The 23144-nt window shown below is 34.2% G+C and overlaps 1 protein-coding gene across 15 annotated transcripts in view; it reads left to right on the top strand.

Moving 5' to 3' along the window:
* ADGRL2 (adhesion G protein-coupled receptor L2) overlaps nucleotides 1-23144 on the top strand; it is a 216158-nt gene that overhangs the window by 48987 nt on the left and 144027 nt on the right. For 14 of the 15 annotated variants that reach the window (XM_073896435.1, XM_073896431.1, XM_073896438.1 and 11 more), the window contains exon 2: nucleotides 16743-16915. In XM_073896435.1, coding sequence (XP_073752536.1) covers nucleotides 16843-16915 — 73 coding nt within the window. In that variant the 5' untranslated portion in view covers nucleotides 16743-16842. Of the gene's footprint in view, nucleotides 1-7919; nucleotides 8441-16742; nucleotides 16916-23144 lie in introns of those variants that run through there. The other variant, XM_073896433.1, reaches the window with a different exon arrangement.

Here is a 23144-nt window from a genome sequence, read left to right as displayed (position 1 = left end):
CCTTAGATACAAGTCTTGTCACTTTTTGGAAAGGTTTAGGAGTTTCTGTGCCCTCAAAGATCTTTTTTGGTAAACGTATATATTTATTCTGTTAGTACCTAGAAAATTTCCTGGCTACATCTTATTATTAGGAACAATGAAATTATTTCCTCAATAGCTTTTCAATTCTTTAGACCCAGCAATAACTTTTAGGTTTTATAACTGGTTAATTTTGGGTGACAAGGCTGAACAATGACCACAAGCACCTATCAGCACCTATCAACAGTTACTAACTCAGAGTGGGCTCAATATATTTTTGAATAAATAGTTGTCATTTATGATAATAAAGATCGCAGTAAATAGGTCTAGAACCTAACCAGTTTCAGATTCCTCTCATGGATATAAGAATGATAATGGGAGTAATACAAGACTTGGTACTGATTTTTCAGTGGTAATCAAAGTATTCTTACTTCCATATAATAGAGAAAAATTGTGTGATGCAGTTATTAGAGTTTTAATAGAGCTTCATATATGGAAAGCGCTCAGTAAATTCTTATTATTATCATTACTGTTGTGGATTAAATTTGGCTCACATATTTAAGTGGCTCCTGTTGTTTGGCGTCCATTTTCACTCTTTCGATTTGTTTTATTTTTTCCTCATTTTTGTTGGGAGATTCTTCCTCCTTTCTTAAGTTCTGCTCAGAGTTTGCTATTTTGGTCGGTGTCTTTGTTAGGTGATAAATCAGTGATTGACCTGATTTGCCTTTATCAAAATTGGTGTTCTGATACTGAAAACAAGAAATGTTGATGTCTACCCACCCACCTGAAAACATCTGCTTCCACTTTTACTGTGTGATTAAATAAAAAAGATCAGTAATTTTCCTCATTTTACTATAATCTGATATCTGATTGAATTACCATATGGAAAAAATGCAAGTAGGATTCTTTTTTGTAGTTCTTCTCCCTGACCTACAATCACAGCTTCAAAATCCCTGCCCCCAAATCATCGCAAAGATTAGGATCCTCCCATGTATTAACAGTTTTAAAAGGAAGACAGTAGAGGCTACTTGTCAGAACTGTGCCCTGGTATGAGGCTGACTTCTTTTTTCTACTGGTTGGTTATCAGTTATGCTGAAGATAGAGTTGCATAAGGTAATCAACATGAAATAAAGGGAAGTTAACTTAATGTGGGTGTTGATACTGTAGTGTGAATTTTGGTTTTTTAGTTGGTAAAGGAAACCTTATAAAAGAATAGAAATGTTTAAAAAGATACTTTAGTGGTCATGAGATAAAATATATGAAGAAAAATTGTGAAAATATTTTAACAAATCCATGTTGTAACCATCTAGGCATTTAGCAAACTATGAAAAAATAGCATTTAATATCTCATATAAGTTTCTAGTAAGGATAGCCTAAATCTGAGCTTTAGAAACATTTTCTGGTGTGTAAAGAGCTATTCCACAATTCCTTTCCTCAGTGGGTATCACAGGTGGATAATTTTTATCTTTTAACTGTGAAATGATAGTTTTTTTGGAGGGGGGTGGTGGTGGTTGTTTACCTTCCAAAATGTCTTCTTGTGACTAACACTAGATTCCGATTAAAATCTCATTGTGTTCTTGCATTTACGGCAGAAGACTACTATAAATTGCGTTATATAACACTGAATAATAACTATGGTTTGATTTAAGGTATTAATAAATTCTAAATTTGCACATTGTAGCTGTAGGGTTTCAAGATTTTAATTTAGTGAATGCCAGAACAATTTCTTGTATTTAGTTTGATGAGTGTTATGTGAGAAGTGCATCTTCCCAAATTAGGACAGACATATATATTATACAATTTACAGAGTCTAATTATTAAAACCTGTTAAGTTTCATATTTAATATTCAGATATCTTTCTGCAAACAAGCTGCTTAGATTTATTATCAATGCTTGATTCGTATATTAAAGTCTCTTAAATTGCAAATGCTGGTCTGAGGAAGGGTGGAAAGTTAGGCTTTGGAAGTAGCTGTGGTTTTTCAACAGCCTCAGCAGAACATAAATACCAAAAAGAAATAATCTACAATGCCTCATGCTTTATAGGCAATATCAGATACCTTAATTGCAAAGTAAGGCTGAAGTGTAATTCCCATTGTGAAATTTACTGTCTTATTTAGAGGTGTGGTATAAGCCCTCAAATTAGCAGTGAATTGGAGTGCTAATGTTATTCTCATAATTTTGGGGGAGAAAAGAGGTGTGGATTTTAATTTTTCCATTCTTTGTTCTGAATTGTGATAAAAGTATGTTGTACCCATGTGTTGCCCTCTATTTAAAAATTTTCACTTTTAAGAGAACTTTTACAAAAAAAAAAAAAAACTTCAAAACCCAAAACAAAAACTTTTACTGATGGAAATAGTATTTTCTCCAAAGCCCAAATATTGCTGGGCAAATGTATAGATGTGGAAGCCTACCTTGTCAAAAAGTTTTGCAAGAAAAAAATTTTCTTGTATTTTTAGTGTACTTTGAAAATAAATGTCAATTTTTTAAATATACTCAGTCTTATTTTTATCTAAAAGCAGATTTATCAGGCATTTTTAACAATTTCATATAGCTTTGTATTTTGTAATACTTAAAAAAATGTTAAATTATTTAGAGTATTTGAAATTACCAATTGTTTTCATAGATTCTATTAAATTTTCAAGTATTTTATTTAAAGATTTATTTATTTATCTTAGAAAAAGAGCAGAAGGGGTCGCGGCGGGGTGGGGTAGGGGCAGAGGGCGAGGGAGAGAGTCTCAAGCAGACTCTGTGCTGAGCAGGAACCAGACGCAAGGCTTTATCCCAGGATCCTGAGACCATGACCTGAGCCGAAACCAAGAGTTGGATGCTTAACCAAATGCACCCCATAGGCACCCCAGATTTTCAAGTATTTTAAAGAAAAACTTCCATCAAGGGATTATTTTACTGGAGTTTGGTTTCGGTTAGAGCTGAGCTGTAGGTTTAGTTTCCCCATTAATTGTGACCTTCATGCTTCATTCACTTTTATAATAAGGAGGCTCAGTTTATTTGGCTTCTATAAGTGATAAAAATGATAAGGTATTTTATGCCAAACAATGGTAAATTAAGCTTTCTGAAAAACATTCATTTTTTTATTTTGTCTTTTAAATAGGCATACTCAATATTTAATTAAACATTTAATTAAAAAGAATCTTTCGTAGGAAGAAAAATCCTTGAAAATCCCTATTCCAGGGGATCTTACATTTGTGTCTACTTTTAAAATTCTGTGTTTCTTTCACACATTAGTTTCTGGATTCCATTCAGTTTTCTTTATCTACCATTCATGGTCTTTACTTTGCATCCATAGTCAGTTTTTTCATTCACAGTTTTCTCCTTTCTTCCCTGTTTTCCTTTCTCTCTGTCGAAAACATTTGTTATGTGCTATTTGCCAAGCATTAGGCAAGGCTGCCTAGCACTGAGATTATAGTTGTGAAAGTTAGGGGTTCTGTTTTCAGTCAGCTTACAGTAATTTGAGATGATATTTTAGATACTCTGTGATACGGCACGTTGTGCTATGGACACAAATGGTAGTGCTGGGGGTGCCTGGGTAGTCAGTCTTTAAGCGTCTGCCTTCGGCTCCGGTCATGATCCTGGGGTCCTGGGATTGAGTCCCGCATCAGGCTCACTGCTCGGCGGGGAGCCTGCTTCTCCCTCTCCCACTCCCCCTGTTTGTGTTCCTTCTCCTCGCTGGGTCTCTGTCAAATAAATAAAATCTTTTAAAAAATAACAACAACAACAAAAGAACAAATGGTAGTGCTTTTTGGGCAAGGTTTAGGGGAAGGAGGGAGTTAGATAGTTTAGTGACAGGCCTAAACTGAGTATTGGGAAAAGAGTAGTAGTTGGCCAAGGAGAAAGTGGCAGAGGGGATTCTAGGCAGAAGGAAGATCGCTAAGTATGCCAAGAAAGGTACAGAGGTGAGGGTAAGCCTCCTCTGGCCCAAAAATTGAATCTCGCTAATTTTTAAAGAGGAAGAACAGGAAATGAATGAAAGATGGCTATTCTCAAGCTTAGATGTTAGCTAAAAAAAGGAAATCCGTTAAAAATGGTAATTTCCAGAAACCTGTTTAATTTATTGTATATTCACTGTATTAATCACCAGGATATTATGGTATGTATCAGACTCGATTAAAGCGGTGGGCAAAAGCTATGGTCTGTAAGGACCACTTACTCTTCTTAATTACATTAAAGTAAGTAAAGTTATTTGTGCCTTTGTCTCATTTCCTTATCTTTGGCACCCTTGTGTTGCTTGCAGTACCAGCCTCAGTGTCTTGAACAAAGTATGTATATTGGAAAATTTTTGGTTTGGTTTGAAGAGACTTCTATTGAAGAAAGATAAAAATGGGAAATTTGGACAAAAGAGATTTTAAAAATAGTTTCAAAGCTTAATTGAAGAGGAGTCCTAAGATAACTCAGGGTCACCTACCATAAAAATGATACAGATGATGACTATAGGAATTTGTGGAAGGAGAGGTTTTTTCACCTTGAGGTGGTCAGATTGTCTTTATGGTTTAGGTGGTTTTTAAACTTACCAAATCTGTATAAATTTCCTTAGGGGGAAAGGAGGGTGATGCTTTGTATATGGGTATCTTGGTAAAAATCAGTTCTAAAGGCATATTCAGAATTACTGGGCAAGTAAATTTGACAGAAGCAGAGCGTTTAAGTATTTTTTAAATTAGATTTATTTGGATTCTTTTCCTAGTTTTGCTTTTTGCCACTTTTTATTAAACTATGCATTTATTACTCCTTTGGCCCCCAGTCGTAATTTCCGTCTTGTTAAAATAGAGATACTAGATTTGTTGTGATAACTGAATTACAGCAAGATAATATATGTACTTACGGAAAATTTAAAAATCAGCAGTTCTGCGATCTGCCTTTGTCAAGTCACAACCCCAAGTGTTTTCTTTGTCGTATGTATGAAGTGATCTCTGGGATTAGTTCCAGTTTTACACATTTTTATGTTGTAGAGTGAAATTAGGAAGCTAAGTCCAGTGGAGATCAGCAAGTTGGATGGAGGGTGAGGAGTCACCTAGGAGGTTTTTGCACAAATTTAGAAAGAAGGTGTTAGGGCCCTGGGAATTAAAACAGTAAGAGGGGATGAAGACGTTTCAGAGAGAGTCAAATCAACTGTGAGTGAATGTGTGCCACTTTACATTGAAGTACATTTCATATTTACAGAGCATTGGTTTATTGAAATTTGCCATGAGTAATGCTACTGAGGATTTTTGGTTTTAAAAACTGTATTAGAGACTGAGCTAATTTCATTTGTGTATATATATCTGCACATGCACACTCAAATACATTTCGTTAGGTTTGGTTCAAAAAAATCTGTTACTTCACAGAGAATGCAATTTTTTTTCTATTACCATTTCATACTAATATATTTCTTTGTTGTAAGTCACCAGTTGAGGGATATATGTATAATTCATGCTAAATCAGTATATTGGTCTAGAAGGATTTTTAGGAGACTAATAATGGAGTAGAGGCTTCTTTAATACATATGACTATATAAAACATTATTAATGTTAACAGATGTTGCACTTTAATCCCCTAGAATGATTGTTTGGTACCAGCAGGAGATTTATTAAGCCTGAATTGTGTGAAATTGTGTGTGCATAAGCTGCTACTTAGATTGTAAAAACGCTATTGAAAACTGTTAAAAAGTTTTAGCTATAATTGGCAGAGAAGTATTAACTGTGCTAAAAGAAGTATGTGTGTATGATTGGCCCATGCGCCTTAACCTTTTTATCATTTATCTTCTTGTATTAATGTCACTGAATTATTAATTCATGAGCCAGAGTGGGAAGGGTGAAGGCACCATTTAACTGTGTGGCAAATTTATTCTTATCGCTAGAGACATGAAAAAAAGTCATTTTGTGTTATCTGTAAAAGGAAAGGACATTTTAAAATTTCATTTACAGTAATCCACTTCACTTCCAGTAAAACACCTAGATTATTACTACCATAATATAATGCTCTTATTAAAAATTTGTAACCTTCTCCACTCTTTTGTCTTATATATAATATTGATAGACAAGTTTAGCTCTCATGTATTTTAATGTGATACCTATTAATTGTAGCTTAGAAATGTTATTCTTATGATATGTTATAGCATGACTATTCAATTTTAAGAAATATTAGATTGCAGAAAATAAAAATATTTGCTGCATTAGTAACATTCAAAATATTTTGATTGGGGAGAATATAGATACAGGGAATTGGAAAGCTGTAAAAATACTTGTGTTCCAAAAGAATTGTGTGCATTTATTGTGACTTCATAATTTTTTGGAATAAGATTGGCGATTTTGGCCTTGTAGTATTTTTAGCTTTCTAGCAGAAATTCAGCAAATTAGAATTTTAGCAGTTTCCTGCTGAATACAATGTGGAACTGGGATATATCCAGTATTTCATATGGGCGAGTAACAATGCTGACAGGAATTTCAGGAGTTTGAAGCCACTTTTACCAACAGCTATTTGAAACCATCATGCTAATGGTAGAATACCTCAGGGGTCTTGTCCAAACCTCATTACTTTTCAGTCTTCCATTACTTACTGTTTTGATTGGTTTTACATTCTCTCCTGCCAAACAGAGTAGCAAGATAGGTTACTGTGGTAATGTCCTTTATTTTCTTTTCTGGACTTTCTCCCCAGACACTGCAAAAGCTGTACATATGGCTTTGTTATATACACACAGTGAAACACTAATTTGTTTTGGTCAGTATAATGTTGCTTTTTCTCATTCCAGCCTGGTTAATTTACCTTTACATTAACATTTAAATTAATTTCTTAAAATAACAAACTAACATTGGTTTGATTATGTTGGCAGACATTGATAGTTATTGGTCAGTTCATTACTTGACTGAACTGCATTTAGTTATCTTCGTCCTGTGCCAGTTCATCTCTAGCTGGGGTTGGCAAATTGTAGCTGGCTGGCTGTTTTTTGTAGTAAAGTTTATTGGCACACAGCCATGCTCATTCATTATTATGCATTGTCTATGGCAGGTTTCACGCTATGATGGCAGACACTATAGTGTCCTTAAAGCCTAAAATATTTACCACTTGGTCATTGGTAGAAAAAGTTTCCTGATACCTGCTCTGTAATATCAGTCTACACAATCCCTTGCTTCTTATCTTTCCAAACATAATGGAACAGTATTGATAATTTTTAGTTTACGAGATTTGAAGACTCACTAGTTATCAGTGGTAGTTATTAAGTACAGCTTTTTGCTTTTCTTTATATGTGGCCTAGTAACAAGGAATATATTTTCCTCAAAGTTTTCTGAATTGGTAAATTTTTAAAAATTGTTGAAATATTACAAAATACAGTAGTCTTTTACTAAAGAAGAGAGTCTTGGGGCTCCTGGGTGGCTCAATTGGTTAAGCCTTCTACCTTCGGCTCAGGTCATGGTCACAGGGTCCTGGGTTTGAGCTCCTGAACCCTGCGCATCGGGCTTCCTGCTCGGTGGGGAGTCTGCTTCTCCCTCTGCCCCCTCACTTGTGCTCTCTCTCTCTCAAATAAATAAAATCTTTAAAAAAAAAAGTCTTGGAAAGTTAATTCAAGCTTCTAGTCAGTTTTTCTCAGCTTTTTGTAACCTGTATTTTTTATTAAACATTCTTTTATTACCACTTTAATATGTGAAATTTTAGTAGAGGTTATAAAATTATCTTTTAAAGTTGCAAATACCTTTTCTAAAAACCACATACCTCCCCCATTCCATGATTGAGTAGTTAAGAAGCACTAACACACACAACCTGATTTTAATTTTTTAATGAACTAAAGTTTTTATTTTATTTTTTGTATTTAACAATCGTTCAGAACAACTCAGTCCATTACTATTTCTTTTTTTTTTTAAAGATTTTATTTATTTATTTATTTGACAGAGAGAGATATAGCGAGAGCAGGAACACAAGCAGGGGGAGTGGGAGTGGGAGAAGCAGGCTTCCCGCAGAGCAGGGAGCCCGATGTGGGGCTCAATCCCAGGACCCTGGGATCATGACCTGAGCCGAAGGCAGACGCTTAACGACTGAGCCACCCAGGCGCCCTCCATTACTATTTCTTAAGAGTTTGTCCGTGATTATTTTTCTTGCCTTCTCATCTAAGTCCTAATGTTTTTTAGAGGAGCCATAGCAACTACACAGAATGTGTCTAACAGTGAAGAGTCTTTTCTGTTCTTACACTACAACTTTATTTCTGATGTTAATTTTCCGAAATAATTGATACATATTTTTTACAATGCTGTTGTCTTGAGTTTTGCTTGTAGACACAGATTTATATGGTATGGAACCTAGGATTTGATGGAAAGCAACCCTGGCTAAGGCACAAGAACTTGCTTTTTCTGGAGGAAGTCCCTGATGTCATCTTGCTTTTTGATCATGTGTGGTTTTCCCATGAAGTCAAAGTGTGGAATATGTGAGCTGAGTAACTCAGGTTATTATTATATGGCTGCCAATGAGATCATGTATAAGTAGGTTTCAAAAAATGTTTTTCTGAAATAGCAACTCCTTTAGATATAATTTTTAGAATGTGAATTATTAGAATAATTGCTGAGACATATTTTGAGAGAAGGGACAAGTCAAACATATTGCAGTAGTCCTTAAAAATCTTCTTTAAGATTACTTAAGGTGGAATCAGGACCATAAATGTATAATTGGAATAATTGGGAAGATAATGGGATAGTAGATTTATTGTCTATTCCTACGCTCGTATATAGTTGGTGGACTTAGGGACTACATGTTTGTGAATTGTATCAACCTTCGTAGGTTAAGACGGGATTCCAGAGTGTGCTTTGATCTCAATTTTGGACTCTTTCTATCTAGATGATGTTGGTTGATCTAGGTACACATCTCAAGAAAAACACAGGTCCAGAAACTGCGTTTATTTCTCTTCTCTCTCATTATTTTGGTATGAAATACGTTTATTACCATAGAGTTTTTGGGGAGTACAGCAATTACTAATTAATGCATATTTTGGGTCTTAGTCATTTTCTTCTATTTCTAATTCTTCTTAGAAGATTATTAACTTTTTGAAGGTGGCAGCCATATCTTAAATCTGTATTATAATTCCTTTTGAACCTAACATGGGACCAATTAATAGTGTAGAAGATAAAGATAATTAACAAATAAGTAACATTCCTTCCAGTACACAATATCAAAAATGTCTAGAATGTAATCACTAGATACTCATTGGCCTAAACTGACGTACATGCAATTATAGTGTTAATATTATCTACTTTATTTTAGAAGTGAAAAATTTATTTTAGAAGTTTAGATGACACTATATATATTGACATAGCTTGCAAATGAGTTGTATCATTTATTGATTACATAAGGCAATGTGCTATACTTCACAAAATTTTCTTCAGCTTCTTAGTGTGTATTCATAGTAATTTTTCATATTTATTTTTAAGATCATTTGACGTAGTTTACTCAGATTACCTAATTATCTCTAAGAAGCCTCTGATGGTGATATTGATGATCTAATATACAACAGATCCTGGGTCATTATTATTTCATTTAGTGGTTGTATATATAGACCAAGAGGGAATCTGAATATTGATTCAGGGAATGACTAATAACAATGATTTATGAACAAAGGATCCAGTGCAGTGAACCAAACATAAGGTTGAATCTGATGAGCAACCTTGGATTTTTTCTTTTCTGTTTGCATGAACAATGAATGATTAGTCCATAATATTATAGATATTAATGTGAAAACATTCTTTCCAGGACTGTTAAGATTCATTGTTAATTATAATTGGAGGAAATACTTAAGTTTATTGTTTGGCTTGTAAGCAACTGCTCAGGTATTTTGGCTGATAAGATTTATTAGTTTGAATAATTTGTTAATTTAGATAGCACTATCAGTGAATGAAATTAAGATAGCTTGACTGGAAATAATAAAAATTAAGTTAACATTTATCTATCATTACCTAAGGGATGTTAGTTCTACAAATGGAAACATTTTAAAAATCAGCTCATTATTCTTTTGGTATTTTGTCATTTTCACAATCCCAAAATGCCGTTGTTTTACTTGCATTTTTTATTCTAAAGGGAAAGATGATAAAACATAAGGTAGGTTTATCTGAACTACTTAATTAGTGGCAATAGTGGCTTTAGAACATGGGTTTATATCCCAGCACTGCTATTTACTTACTGTCCTTGAATAGGTTATGTACTCTCATTTTAAGGCAAAATGGAAATAATAATATATATTTCTTCAAGTTGTGAAGATTTCATGAAGTTCTATGAATAAACTATTTAGACCTTACAATGGACCAGGCAATTATAGCTTTTTATTAGGAAGGGTTATTTTTGAGCTGGAATGTAATCTCCCAAGGGTAAGAAGTTTTGTCTCTTTTGTTCCTCAGTACCCATCACATAATAGATGTTCAGTAAATATTTGTTGAATGAATAATGTAGTGACTAGCAGAAAGAATGGCCTTGTAATTAGCCTTGATTAGAATTCAAGCTCTGCTACTTGCTAGCTGAATAACTTCTGTCGAGTTATTTTTTCCTCTCTCAGGCTCAGATTTCTGACCTTTATAATGTTGATCTCATGAAGAATTAGTGATGTATGTATAATACAGTGTTTCACCCATAGAAGGCACTCAGGAAATAATTTTTGGCTATAGTGCCCATAATTTGCATTTAACTAAAAGAATTGCATAAGAATTCTAGACTATTAGAAAGTTATGAGGAAATAGAATGTCTTAAAGTTGAAGAGGACTACCATTTAAAAATACCTTCCCCTTTCCCCCAAGTGGGGGAAACACTAACTTCTTATATTGTAGGTGGAGTATAATTTAACAATAAATATAAAATATTTTAAACAAACGGATTTACAGTTTTTTTTGGTAGAAAAGTTGAGGAAACCATCAACTTTTTTATGATATGTAAGGTAATATTTTGAACTGGGCATGTAACTTTTGTTGCTGTTTTTTTTCTTTTGAGACTTAATTTGTAAGTTTATGTTCAGTCATAAAATGTCCCCTACATTGGTTTGAAAATGACAGCAATTTGTTTTTATTATTTCAACTGGAAGGATTTTAATGAAGAGAATGGCAGACTGCCCTGCTCTGTTCCTCCCATGTCCACAGCTACAAGCCTCTTTTGCATGCTCAGCATGGCTGGTAGATGTTATAGCGGATTGCTGGTGTAATTTCCTAGGAGCATTCCTGAACTCTTCTCCTTTCCACTCTAAGACCTCTCCTAGAATTTATTCCCTCACAGTGCAGAAGTTTCAGTAAAGGGTAAGACCAGTAATGAATGTTAAGGGGACTTTGGCATAAATAGTTTAATTAAAGTACTCTGGACTTGATACTAGTGTCCACAGAAATGAAACGGAGAGAGAGGGTAGCGACCGGTGGTTGGCCACGTGGTTTTAAAATCTCTGTCAGCATTCCCAGCCCCAAACTATCTTTGTGAAAGGAAAAAAAATAAACTGAAACACAAAAGAACATTGAATGTCTGGAGCTAAAATAAGCTCACTGATTAGCGATAGCAAGGGTTTACTTAGACAACTTACTGAAAGAAAACTCCCAAGAGTGTCAGTGTTTTCTCCGATGTTAACAAGAAGGGGGAATTCTGGCCTGTCTGGCCCACACATAAGATATTTCTGGAAAGTGAACACCCCGAATGAGATTTAGATTGAAATGAAACTTAATTTATTTTTCATTTTCTAAGACTTTGCATGGGGGTCTAATGGGGTTAGTATTATCCTTTTTTGTTTTGTTTGTATGGGCAAAATGTAGAAGAGCAGTTCTCTTTTGCTAGTAAGTCCCATTTCATAATTATTATAATTTTATAGTGCAAATAAGATTAGAAAGACTGATTTTGTAGACAGAGCTTCTTTGGCTTTCATTTAGCACTGACATACACTTAGTGCGTAGAATGAAGCATTAATGTTTCCTTTTACACAGCTTTAGTTTATAATAACAAGGATGGGCGACTTTGGTAGGTCTCATACTTAGATGGTGATTTTCTTTCCCTGTTCTCATTGCTTTTAGTTGTTTTGGGTTTATCATCCAGTGGTCTTAGTACCTCAGTGTCCATAAGTAGAAATCAAAGACAAAGCTTTGGATATGAATCTTTATGTTGGCTTTACTCCTAATAGAATATCAACCTTAGTTAACCAGTTTTAGAAAACTTTAAATTATCTTTTCCTCTTTTTAATTTGAAGCATGATCTAGTCTACCTCTTTCGTTGATACTTACAAACAAACAGGTTTTATTTTTTTCTATTTTTGCTGAACAGGCACATGTTTCTGATTTTATTAAGAAATGAACCTTGACTTAGTATTAAGAGGAGTTTGTGCACTGTGCCTTTATTGTCACAGTTTTTTCCTCACCAAAGTTCTTGGAAAGAAGTTTTCCAAAAATCTAAGGACAAACTAGTTATTAATATGGAGAATTACTTAATCTTTTCTGTTCATTGAAAGGAAATTTAATGACTTTTTTCTGATTTTGTTTGGTTTTGTTTTGCATTGTAAGAAGCTTTTGCTGAGCTTCATTTTGCAGGTCAAGAGTTTGGAGGAGTCTGTTAGCTGGCTACATTTATGCCTGTGAGTGTCCTTTGGCTCCACTCTGATTAGGAGCAATGTTTTCTTAAGATTAGTTTCACCATGTTTGATTATTTATTCATCCTATTTTTAACTGATTGTGGTTTGTTAAGTGTTTCAATTTTCATTGACTTTTTTTTTAATGGAAGGTTGTTCTTAATTTGGATCACAGCAATAAAATCTTTTGACTTAGTTTTCAAAATTGCATTTAAAGCTTGAATTTTTGTAAATAATTTTATTTGAAGTGAAGATGATTGGATATAGATTGTAGGATGAGAAAAATAAATTTGATATTCTTTTTACTTATTCACAGATGGATGTAAGATTTATTTGCATGAAGAAAATCATGATTTTATTACATTCCAGAACCTGCTTCTGTTTGTTAGAAATAATCGTCTATACTAAGTCTTATAATTGACTACAGTGTAATTTTAAAATTGTGTTTCACATTCTCAAACCTTAAAATTGTGTTTCACATTAAAATCCTCAAGAATATGCTTACATTTTAGTATAGTTGAAATCAGTTCATGAAATATCTGTCCTTGCCAACGACCACAAAAGAGGTCTTGGTTGTGCGGTTTCCTCCTCGTTTTGCCCTCACTAACAGAGGTTTTCCTATCTTGGCCACGGTTTCCTACAAAGCAGTCATCAGTCTCTGATTTCTTCCTTCCCTTTCTTCCCACAAACAAGGACTCTTTCAAATAGCAGATGACTGAAGACAGACTGATCTTGGATCGCTTTAAGAAAGTAGAAATGTGTTCAAGAGTTGTGTGCATGTAGGCAGGCAGCCTGTATGCATGTCATTGAAACGAAAATACTCATTACAAGCAGAACTTGGACAGTCAGAATTCTTTGATCAAATCAGGAGCAGTCCAGAGGGTGACTTAATTTTACGTGTACTAATTCTGACTGCTTGATCGGATCATTGAACAATATGGAGGATATAAGAAGTTGTTTCTTGATTAGCCTTTCCAATATGACAGGTCATGAAATTATCTGACTTCTCTTTTTTCTTTCTCTTTCTAAGTTTTTTATCATCTACATTTTATTTATTTTTTATTTAAATTCAGTCAGCCAATGTATAGTACATCATTAGTTTTTGATATAATGTTCAATGATTCATTACTTGCATATAACACCCAGTGCTCATGCCCATCAGTGAGTTACCCCAGCCCCCCACCCACCTCTTTCTGCAGCCCTCATTTTGTTTCCCAGTCAAGAGTCTCATATGGTTTGTCTCCCTCATCTTTTCCTGTTCAGTTTTCCCTCCCTTACCCTATTGTCCTCTGTGCTATTTCCTATGTTCCACATATGAGTGAAACTGTATGATAATTGTCTTTCTCTGATTGACTTATTTCACTTAGCATAATACCCTCCAGTTCCATCCATGTCGACGCAAATGGTAGATATTCATCCTTTCTGATGGCTGAGTAATATTATTAGATGTTCCACAGCGGCACGTATGGACCATGCTGGTTCCATGGTTCCATGTATCCTAGAGTGAATCTTTGCTTACTTCCCTATCATTTCCTTAGGCTAGATTTCTAGAGGTATCTCAAGGAAGACACACATATTTAAACCTCATATTACATATCGACAAATTGTTTTCCAGGAAGATTCAGCCTGTTTAGCTCTTGCTCTGAGCGAAGGATAATTTCCTTTTTACCTTTGCTGATGGAACTCTCCAACTCTGGCCAGAGTTCCATATTATCTTGAGAAAATATTTGCCAATTTGATGAGTTAATAAAAGATATTTTGATTAGCATTTGTTTGATTAGTAGTGGATTATTTTTTAATATATTCTTATTCTTTTGTGAATGCTTTGTATAAAATAGCTTTCAGTTTTAAGGCAGGTCCTTTGCCACTGCAGTTGTAAACTGCAGGTTTATTTGGGTTTTGTCTTTTGAGTTAGTCTTTGGGAGTTAAGTGTGAAAAAAGAATAGAAGCCAATTCTACAAGGTTGTGTGCCATGTTCCCCATCAGATTAATTTTTGATATATCATTCTTTTTATATTTTTGGCATTCAGTAGAGGAAGTTTGTTCTTTCCTTTATTTTATCTTATTTCTTTAGGCATAGAATCATCTGAAGTGTTCTTAGAATTGGGTAATACCATTTCTGACCCCTTCATCATGGTACCTAAATGTCTTCAGTAGTTTCAAAGAGACCTAAAAAAATTGGGCTGTTCTGGGTCATGGAGGGATGTATAGAGAAGCAGTTTTATCCTGAAACTGTAGGCTTGATAAAACAAACTGCTTATTACGGAAATACCTTGCTAGTTTCATCTGTGATTTTGTGGATCTTTATATTTAAACACTAGATAATAGCTTCAGATTAATTTTTTTACATTCTTTTTGGTGTGGTTGTCAGTGAAGCAAGACAGTGACTTTGTAGGGCGGTAAGTGTTCCAAACTATTTAGAATCTGACTGCTTTTCCATTGAAGTTACATCATTGTGAACTGATAATAGAATATAGTAAACTGATAATAGAATCATATATGATACATGAAGCATGTAGCAAATGCAGAGTAGCTCAGATAATGTGAAAGAGAGAACTTCAGAGTTATTTAGGAAAAGTTTTCTAAATTTTCTTTATGCTTTCATGACAGCATCTAAATTATGAGTTCCTTTTTTATAGATACAACTTCAGAATGAGAGATATCCCCCCCCATGGCCCCACTTTAAGAACTCTTTACCTGCAGCAGTTTAAGGGTAGATTGAGAGAACTTGGTAAGAATATTATTTAGAAGAAAATTACAGGAAGTTAATATGAAGAAACTGTTAAGATATCCCTTTAGAGGAAAATTTTGTAGTTTTTCTACCCTCAAGGCTAGACCAGGAGGCTGGATGTATTTGAGAACTGTCTGCATTTTATGTGTATTGTAAGGCTAGTATTTACTCTGATTCCTCATGTTAACCTAGGAAGTGAAACACTTCAGTAGAACCTAGCAAATAACCTGGTCTTATGTCCTAGGAACTGAGAAATTCGATTAAGTCATGCTCCTGAAGTTTTTGTATCCTCTCCAGTTGAAGAACCGGATTCTTAAGGGCTAGTCAGAATTAAAGTTGGTTCCAGGGCGCCTGGGTGGCTCAGTTGGTTGAGCGACTGCCTTCGGCTCAGGTCATGATCCTGGGGTCCCGGGATCGAGTCCCGCATCGGGCTCCCTGCTCAGCGGGGAGTCTGCTTCTCCCTCTGACCCTCTTCCCTCTCATGCTCTCTCTCATTCTCTCTCTCTCTCTCTCTCAAATAAATAAATAAAATCTTTAAAAAAAAAATAAAATAAAGTTGGTTCCAGGTTTTATATTTTTTACCCCTCTCCCAGTTTTTAGAAAAATAGTGTTACAACCTTGGAGATACAATCATCATGGTCTTGGAGTTTTTATTTGGGTCTAGTGGATGGACCAACCTGCTCAAGAATATAGGTTTAATCTTACTAAGTTATACTTTGCTGTAAAAAAAAAAAAATATGAAAATCTAAAACTTTAAAATGAAATAGTTAAGAGGCCCTTTATTAAACTGCTCCCTCTATGAATAACTATAGCAATTTGATATGTAGTGTTTAGGAATGTGGTGTTTTGGGAAAGCCATTATTATATAAATGTACATTATTATATTAATGTACACCCATGTGTTAAAAATTGTACATCCTTGTGTAGAAAAATAAACTGCTTAATTATATCTCTAATCTGTCCTGCAAGATAACAGGATAAAATAGTAGATAATATTGCTGTTACCATCACTAGAAACAAACAAAAAAAGTATATGTATTTATAAATTTTTTTAGAGGCAATATAGACCAAAGCTAGTAATTTGATAAAAAGACTGATATGTGGCGTAGCGAGACAGATGTATTGTTCTAGAATGACTTCCTAAGCTTTTCAAAGAAAAAAATCATTAGGGATTTATATAGCTGTTCTATGAATTCATATGTATGGTTATCTATAAGTGTTTTTTGAGCTTTGATCGTTTTCTTTATATTCTTTAAGGCTCAGATATCCAGTATGTAGGAGCAGCTCCCATATTGGATATAGAATCAAAATATATACCATTTATTTTTTTTATATTTAGGAGATAGAGGGAGGCATGGAGGGAGAGAGACACTTATTACTACTTTTGCATTTTTTTGTGACGTAACAGAACCATAAGAGTAAATGATGGATTTGTTTGTTTTTCAGATATGAGGATCAATGATGCAGACTGCTGGGTTCGATGAAGCTGGGCATTTATAACTAGATTCATTAAGGAATACAAAGAAAATATTTAAAGGAATCAATAATGGTGTCTTCTGGTTGCAGAATGCGAAGTCTGTGGTTTGTCATTATAATCAGCTTCTTACCGAATACAGAAGGTAAGATTTAATTTAAATTTTATTTTTCAAATCTGGGTGAATTTAGTTTAAACTATGCAATCTTCTGTATGTAGAAGTGGCTAGAATGAGTTTTATTTTAAAAATTAGCTGTTAAAAAGATTTCCCGAATGTCACATTCTTTTTTTGGTGGCTGAATTTATTTTCACTACACACAGCTATTGTATGGAAGAAAGTGCTAGAAGTCTGAATTTATGTTTCACATAAACCTGTAAAATATTATTGTTAATAATCCTGAAAGAAGTAAATGAAATCTTTGCTTTGGTATATATTTTACACTTATTGACTAAACTTATTCCAGTAAAATTGAGAGTATTTCATGTCACTTTTTTTACTTCATCTTTAGTTTGTTTGCTTCTTAAGTGGAGTCATAGTTTGGTTCTAAAACTCCTAAATAAAGTTTTTTCATATCTTCTGGAAATTTTTTTTTTTTTTTTTTTGTAGTGCTTCCTTTTGAATGTTATTTATCTCTTTTGGGAGATGGACCTGACTTTTAAAGAAGTTAAATACACTTTTGAGGCTTAATGAAATAATCGGAACCATCATTTACTAATTACTGTATGGATTTCTTGGTATCTGTTACTTCTTTAGTCTTACGTATTATTTCCATGTGAAAATAACACCCTTTCAAGTGCTTTTTATAGAGCAGGTCAGAAGTTAATATGGAGCTAAGATATGTTAATTTCATAGCTACTTGATAGTGGTAGTTATGTATTCAGCGTGAAACTATATTAATCTTGTAAAATCTGTGAAGAATACAAAAATCTCTGAGAAATGCATGGATTTTATTTGTCCCAATTAAATATTCTTGAAGAAAATATTTTAGAATTTTTAAATTGGTTTTATATGTATTTTTAAGTGGTCCTATTTAAACCTATTAATAAAATGATAGGTGGAGGAGAAAGGCAGCTGTCAACTAATAGAAGTTTAAACATCTTTGTAATAAGCTTCAGTGTTAACATTTTAATTTTGCTGAATTTTATTTGAATTGCTATTCCAAAATCATATTTCATCATTTTCTTCTTGCCTCCCCAGCCCCCTACTTTCAATATATTGACATAACTTGATAATATAATTCAAATAAATGACAAATTTAGAAATATTTTAAAACAAATACTGTATTCAGAAAGTAAATAATGTTCACTTGGATTTAAGTCAAACTTGAAAGTTACAAATGGGTTAATACTCTATTTTTAGAAGATAGTGCTCTTCGCATCAGAATTGAGAGATACATCAAATCTAACAGTAAAATGTAATATGTCTGAATGAATAGTACCATAATGATAAACAAGCAGAAACTGAGTTTAAGAATATGAATCTCTGGCTTAGATTGTTATGAAAATCTTGTGTATAGTCTATAATTTTGCATCTGGTTTTTTTTTGGGGGGGAAACTAACTAAATTCCTGCTGTTATGTTTGAATGTTTTTATACACTTAAAAAAGATTCCAGGTGTGGACCAATGGCTCATTAGTCCACATAATGAAAAAATTTCCAATCAAGAGAGACTACTTTGCTGGCACAGTAGCTTAACTCAGCGGGGGGGGGCTAGCAAACAGAGACTTTTTCATGAGATACTGCAGTTTTATTTCTAGTGTCACCTATCAGGTCAGGATTCATATCTGCCGTTAAGAGAAATTTCATTTTTGGCGCATCAGGCCAGGGGGTGTTGCTTTTGAAGCAGTTGCCTCCTACGGGTAAAAAGAACCTGGGAGGAATCACATTGCTCTCTGTGAGAGTAGTCACAGTTCATGCAAACTGTTAGAATACTGATCCAGCTCACATGGTTTTTTGTCTTAGAAAAGTTTTACAAGACATGATAGTCCTTTATTGCCAGAAAGCAGATAATGTTCTGTGAACACCTATAGAGAAAAGCAATCAAAGTTAGGTATGAGAACACAGGAAAGGAGTTAGAAATTCAACCATTCAGCCGTTAAGTTTCTTCAGAGCCCCTACATGGTGGTTACCTTTTCAAATCTTACAGAGATGAGCACTTTTTGTATTAGTGTCTGGATTCTTATAGGTATAATTTAGATAAAGTTTCCTAGGTAGGTTCTTCCTTTCTCATTTATTGAGTGTTGAGCCAGGTGCTTAGGATTCTGAAATGCATAAGGCACAGTTCCTGCTCTTGAGGAGCTCATGGCCTTGTGCAGGGTCAGAAACCACAGGTACCTACTGGGGCCAAGCAGGCCAAGTAACTTCAATGCAGCAGGCCAGTCAAGGTCTGCAGTAGGCAGGGAAATGCTTGCCAGAGGACCCATGATTGCCACGCCAGCATTTAGACTTGTTTTGCCAGCCTTCTGACTTTCCAGTAGAAATCAAATGTGGATTTTAAGTAGTAGCTAATTAAGATCAAAACAAAACGGAACTAGCCTGTGTATTATATTTAGTGATTGACTTGCCTTTTTCAGAGCTTTTATTTTCCCTCCTTTTTACATTAGTGTTTCACTTTAGTATATTATTATAAAGGCCAAACATAATTTTGGAGTTATTTTACATCTATACACATGAGAGGTAAATTTCCACATTTGCAAGGATTTACTTGTTTTATGTTCAGAGGAACATTAAATATGTCATGTTTTGTGTACACAGTAAAGAGCAAACTACTAAACATTTTTTTAAGTTTTTACCACAGTAAAATCTAATTATATAAAGTTTTAATTGTTAGAATTAGCTTCTTTCCCTTTATCTCTTACTCTGTCAACTCGTATTGAACAATCAAATCTCACCCCTTAAATTTACTTGTTTTTGCAAAACAAGAACAATGTTTTATTTATTCTTAGAGTCTCTTTTCCCCTGTGTATTTTTGAAAATTGCTTTTAGAATTTCCAAATAAAAAATGATTATGAAAGATCAGACTTTCAAAATATTTTGTAAGTTTTTCTTAGAATTGATTTTATTCCTACAGAACTAATCTCAGACCCTTCAAAAATCAGTTTTGTTGAGAAACTGGTGTGCTTTGATTCTTTTGGCCAGTTTTTATGGGTAGAGTAACCACTGTGGAATCATGTATCAGTAAGTAGGAAAGTAAATTGAATTTTTGTGTCCTAGAGAATTAAATTATGCTATATAATGGAGCCCTGGCAAGCATAAGTCAGACATGTGAAGGCTTGCTCAAGTGACAAGTTACAAATAATAGCAGTTCTTCAGCAAAGTCGGTTTTAAAATGGGTTTCAGGTTGAATTCTTTATGCAGTGAGTATTTAATTAGATTTCAGTAGTCAAAATTTTAGTTAATTAGTTCAAATTACATTGTTGTTTATTCTTATTTTTAAAAAAAATGTTATAGGGGCGCCTGGGTGGCTCAGTCGTTAAGCGTCTGCCTTCAGCTCAGGTCATGATCCTGGAGTCCCAGGATTGAGTCCCGCATCGGGCTCCCTGCTAAGCAGGGAGTCTGCTTCTCCCTCTGACCTTCCTCCCTCTCATGCTCTCTACCATTCTCTCTCTCTCTCTCTCAATAAATAAATAAAAATCTTAAAAAAAAAAGGCAGTGGTGAGCATGGTGGTGGAGATAAAAAAAAAAAAAATCAATGGAGAACAGCATGGTATGAAATAAAGTACTGTAGTGGTACTTAAAAGCACCAGAATCACCTAGAAGGTCTGGGATGGGGCCCAAGCATTGCATTTCTGACAGATTTGGGGGATGATGTGGATGTCCCTCAGCATCACACTTAACCATTGTAGTATTGTATATGTGGGGGTGTTTGAGGTGAGGTGTAGAGATGAGTGGATATGGATATAAAGTAACTTTTTTGAAAGTGTTTTTGAAAAGAAATTATGATTTAATTCACTGTGATTCAGGAAGAGTAACCAGTTGATTACTAGGAGTTACTATCTGTATCTTTTCATATGGCTTTTTATAACCCCTGATCAGGCTTCTTGGTCATAATTTTAGGCTCTAAAAAGGGATTTTTTTCCCACTCTTTCTCGACAGTGTATTGAGAAGAAAAAAAAAATGGAAAACTTGGCTCCAGATTGTAAAAAACAGGACATATTTTCTGTAAAGAGTAAATGTTATATTTTCAGAGCTCCTAAACCCTTGCTTCAATTTGTCTCTTCATTGTGATAACCTTGTTCTTTTTCTTGTTGGGAATAACTACATGGCCGTTGCTATGAAAATGCTGAATTGACTTACTGTAGGGACTTGAGATTTCCCAGTCTAGCAAAATTGACTATTTTTGTTCATTTCAGTATATTTTTGTTTAGTTGAAAGCTAGGAAGTAAATTTTTAGCAAGGTATGTGGCGATTTGGCCGTATGACTCCTATTAAACTTAATGGGAGTCACAATTCCCATTAAATTAATAGGAATCTTATAGCATATCTGTGTTGGCTGCATAGCAAATGTCACCTTATTTTTTAAATTCACAAATTATGTAAATTAACATTGGTTTAAAACAATGCATTTTTTTAAATAATGATTTTGTTTATACATTTAGTGCAGATCAGTGTGATTTGACTCCTTGAGAAAGTACCCAACTATATTGCTCTTAGGACACTTTATTGTATTATATGACTGTAATGTAATTTGATTGCAGCAGCTTTCCTCTGCATAGGTAGTGATATAATTCAGTCTTAAAAATATAAATATTAATGCCATTTACAAATTATAGAATGTTGCATCTTGTAAAAACCAAATGCATTATTGTATTACTATCAGGATTTAAGAATAAGGTTTATTTGTTCAGAATATGACTCAAAATTGAAAAAAATAAGACTAAACTTACTAGGAGACACTAGCATCTTTTAAAAAGTCAGTTTATTACTATTATTTATTTTTTTAATTTTTAATTTTTATTGTTATGTTAATCACCATATATTACATCATTAGTTTTTGTACTATTTTTTTAAAGATTTTATTTGACAGAGAGAGAGACAGCGAGAGAGGGAACACAAGCAGGGGGAGTGGGAGCGGGAGAAGCAGGCTTCCCGCCGAGCAGGGAGCCTGATGCAGGGCTTGATCCCAGGACCCTGGGATCATGACCTGAGCCAAAGGCAGACGCTTAATGACTGAGCCACCCAGGCGCCCCTAAAAAGTTAGTTTAGAATATACATTTGTCATCTCATGTACCAATATTCAGTGTCAAAATATGCCATATTTCATACATTGGAGTTTAAATTCCAGTGCTTGATTTCCCACTTTCTTCCCACTCTCTACCTTATTCCATGCTCTTTTGTTCTTTTTCAGTGTTAGAAAAGGTTTGTTTATCCACAGTCTATGTTGGTTCACAGGTAGGTCTGTTGCTGGTGGAAAAGTGTTATAAATTAGTTGTGTCACATACAACAGCCACCCAGCGGACCTCAAGAACATTGTACTGCTTGGCTGTTCAGTTTTTACAAGCCTCCGTTTTCCGACAGAAAAGACTGTGTCACATGCTAAATAAATAGATCTGTTGTTATGAAATAATACTTTGCTAAAAGTAAAGAGGTTATGAACTTGTCCATATAAGAGTAAATATTTGAAGTATTGATTTTATATCCATATTAGGAATTTATCACAGTTGTTATAGTTTTTGAAAGAATAGTGTCATTAAAGGTAATGCTTAATTAAAAGCATAGGAAGCATGTAAATCATCTTAATTTTGCCAAACAGTATTTGTGTTCATTACTCCTTACTGAGTAATTTCAGTTTTGATGAATCTTTTGCTTCATTTTCTGAATTAATACACCTTTTCACTTTTTTATATGTTATATACTTAGGTTGTGGTATTAGAGAATATGATAATACAAATGATTGAGCACTTCTGAGTATTAATGTAGAACTGGTATGTCTCCAAGAACCGATTTATCTGCCACATTACTAAGGGAGTGTTTTCCTGAAACATATGCTTAGTACCCTATGGTACTCTTTATTTTCTTTTCACCTCCTGCATGACAGAGAATGACATATGACAGCCGTGCGGTCTACATGTATTAGACATCAGTGTGGATTAGTGAATATCTCATGACATCTTTCAACCCTATTCTTGAACTCCTTTTGTCAGCTTGACAGAAGTGATTCCAGGAGAATACCTAGTGCTGGCCCTGGGATCTCTTGGCTAAAATGTAAGGCTGAGAAGGGAATTCCATATCAGAGCTTCAGGAAGCACAAACAACATTTATAATCCTCCTTATCAGCATGGGACTCTACTGGGTTTGACTTTTATGTCTGCCATTATTCTTGCTTGGAGGGCTTTTTTTTTTTTTTCTTAAAAGTACTTTTCCCCCCTTCTGATT

Source organism: Callorhinus ursinus, unplaced genomic scaffold (genome assembly GCF_003265705.2).
Source record: "Callorhinus ursinus isolate GAN/ISIS: 27379988/994484 unplaced genomic scaffold, GSC_fseal_2.0 scaffold9, whole genome shotgun sequence".
Lineage (NCBI taxonomy): Eukaryota > Metazoa > Chordata > Mammalia > Carnivora > Otariidae > Callorhinus > Callorhinus ursinus.
This window is presented reverse-complemented; position numbering and strand designations above follow the sequence as displayed.